This window comes from Otolemur garnettii, unplaced genomic scaffold, assembly GCF_000181295.1.
Source record: "Otolemur garnettii isolate 467f Iridium unplaced genomic scaffold, OtoGar3 scaffold00008, whole genome shotgun sequence".
NCBI classification, from domain to species: Eukaryota; Metazoa; Chordata; class Mammalia; order Primates; family Galagidae; genus Otolemur; species Otolemur garnettii.
This window is the reverse complement of record NW_003852403.1, coordinates 16,135,236-16,137,498: the sequence shown is the minus strand read 5'-3', so window position 1 is coordinate 16,137,498 and position 2,263 is coordinate 16,135,236. Positions and strand designations below refer to the sequence as shown.

At 47.5% G+C, this 2,263-nt stretch overlaps 1 protein-coding gene across 2 annotated transcripts in view; it reads left to right on the top strand.

Moving 5' to 3' along the window:
• Positions 1–2,263, top strand: part of HKDC1 (hexokinase domain containing 1) — a 75,374-nt gene that overhangs the window by 60,354 nt on the left and 12,757 nt on the right. For both annotated transcript variants that reach the window (XM_012801324.1, XM_023509568.1), the window contains one exon: positions 843–998. In XM_012801324.1, coding sequence (XP_012656778.1) covers positions 843–998 — 156 coding nt within the window. The remainder of the gene's footprint in view (positions 1–842; positions 999–2,263) is intronic.

Sequence of the window (2,263 nt, the reverse complement as noted above, 5' to 3'; positions counted from 1 at the left end):
TTTTTTTTTTTGCAGTTTTTGGCTGGGGCTGGGTTTGAACCCGCCACCTCCAGCATATGGGGCTGGTGCCCTACTCCTTTGAGCCACAGGCACCGTCCAGAAATCTTATCTTTGAACCCCAAGCTGGGGCATCTGAGTATCTTGGCTCTTCTCAAGAACTTCCTTCCAACTCAGTTTTGTGGCTGTATCCACTGAAGGCTCACATGTTTGGACTGAGAACTTAAGTGGGCAGCACTTGCCTTACAGCCACCATCATTTGCTTTTTTTGGTGTTGGTTCCTTAGACGGATGGGGTCCCGAGCAGTTATGAGAACCCAAGCCCAGCACATAGGTGTTTTCCATTTGACTGTCATAGTCTATGATGGCATGTGTCTCCTTTACACTTACCTGTGCAGAGAACCTTCCCAGGGCCCGGTTGGTACAAGGCCCCTTTTCTCTCTTGTTCTTTGCCCTCTCACAGCCTGATAGAAAGTGAGAGTGAACTAACAGCTTTTAGTGCCCCTGGTGTGTGTAGACAGGTACATTGTGCTATCTCTTAGAGCAGGATTTCTAGCGGAAAAGATTTGTACAAAACCAAGGAGAATTGGCTTTGGGGCCAGGAGCAGGATGCACTTTTGCTTAGTGCCTGCTGACACCAGCTTCATGGCACGTAACAGTCTGGCGGGGCTCTGCTCCATCCTGCAGATGACAGCTTACAGGGCTTGTTCTCCTCTTGCAGTTAGTATGGGGTGAGGTGGGACCTGGGTCCTAGTTGGTGTGGCTTCAAAGTCCAGCTTTCTCACATCATGCTGTCTTCTGCATTGCATCTCCACCCTCCCCAAACTATCCTTCTTCTCCCAACAGATACGAGAAAATGACCAGCGGGATGTACCTGGGGGAGATTGTGCGGCAGATCCTGATTGACCTGACCAAGCAGGGCCTTCTCTTCCGAGGGCAGATTTCAGAGCGTCTCAGGACCAGGGGCATCTTTGAAACCAAGTTCCTGTCCCAGATCGAAAGGTGATGTGTGATCAAGTTCAGTATGAGAGGCTCCGACTGGGATGTGCTGCTATCATACTGGGGTTGGGCTGATTTTAGATTTAAAAATAAAAACAGAAGGCTGGTCATGGTAGCTCATGCCTAGCACTGTGAGAGGCCAAGGCAGGTAGATTGCTTGAGATCAGGAGTTCGAGAACAACATCAGCAAGAGTGAGACCTGGTCTCTACTAAAAAACTAGCTGGACTTCATCGTGGGTCAGCTCATGGCCAAACTGGGTCCATCTCTATACTCCTGTCATCCCCACCCCCAGGTTAAGTTAATTTGAAACATTTCTTACATTTTATTTCAGTTCATCTGTAAGTATTTCAAAATGTATTTCTAAAATATAAGGGTTCTTTGGCCCAGCATGGCTGCTGCTGCCTGTAATCCTAGCACTCTGGAAGGACCAGGCAGGTGGACCACCTGAGCTTAGGAGTTCAAGAACAGTCTGAGTGGCTGGGCGCCTGTAGCTCAGTGGCTAGGGAGCCAGCCACATATACCCAAGCTGGCGGGTTTGAATCCAGTGTGGGCCTGCCAAACAACAATGACAATTATAAACAAAAAAATAGCTGGGCATTGTAGCAGGCACCTGTAGTCTGAGCTACCTGGGAGGCTGAGGCAATAGAATAGCTTAAAGTCCAAGAGTTTGAGATTGCTCTGAGCTGTTACTGAGGGCAACAAAGTGAGACTCACCAAAGGCAACAAAGTGAGACTCCATTTCAAAAAAAAAAGAACAGTCTGAGCAAGAGCAAGACCCCATCCCTACTAAAAATAGAAAAACTAGCTGGGTGTTGTGACAGGAGAATTGCTTAAGCCCAAGAGTTTGGCGTTGCTGTGAGCTATGACACTACAGCACTCAACCCCTGGGCAACTGAGTAAGATTCTGTCTCCCCCCCCCACACAAAACAAAACAAAACAAAAAAGAATAAAAAAAGTACTTACTGTGCCTTGAACTTCTTTTGGAAATGATTTAATTAATAATCTTTTAAAATTTTCACAGCACACCTAAGATCTTCTCATGGCACACCAGTTGAAAATCACTGATTTATCAGCTGGATTACCTCTAGAAAGAGGAATATCTTCTTATCAATTCTTTGATGAAATTATCACTCTGGGCTCGGCGCCTGTGGCTCAAGCGGCTAAGGCACCAGCCACATACACCTGAGCTGGCGAGTTCGAATCCAGCCCGGACCCGCCAAACAACAATGACGGCTGCAACCAAAAAATAGCCGGGCGTTGTGGCGGG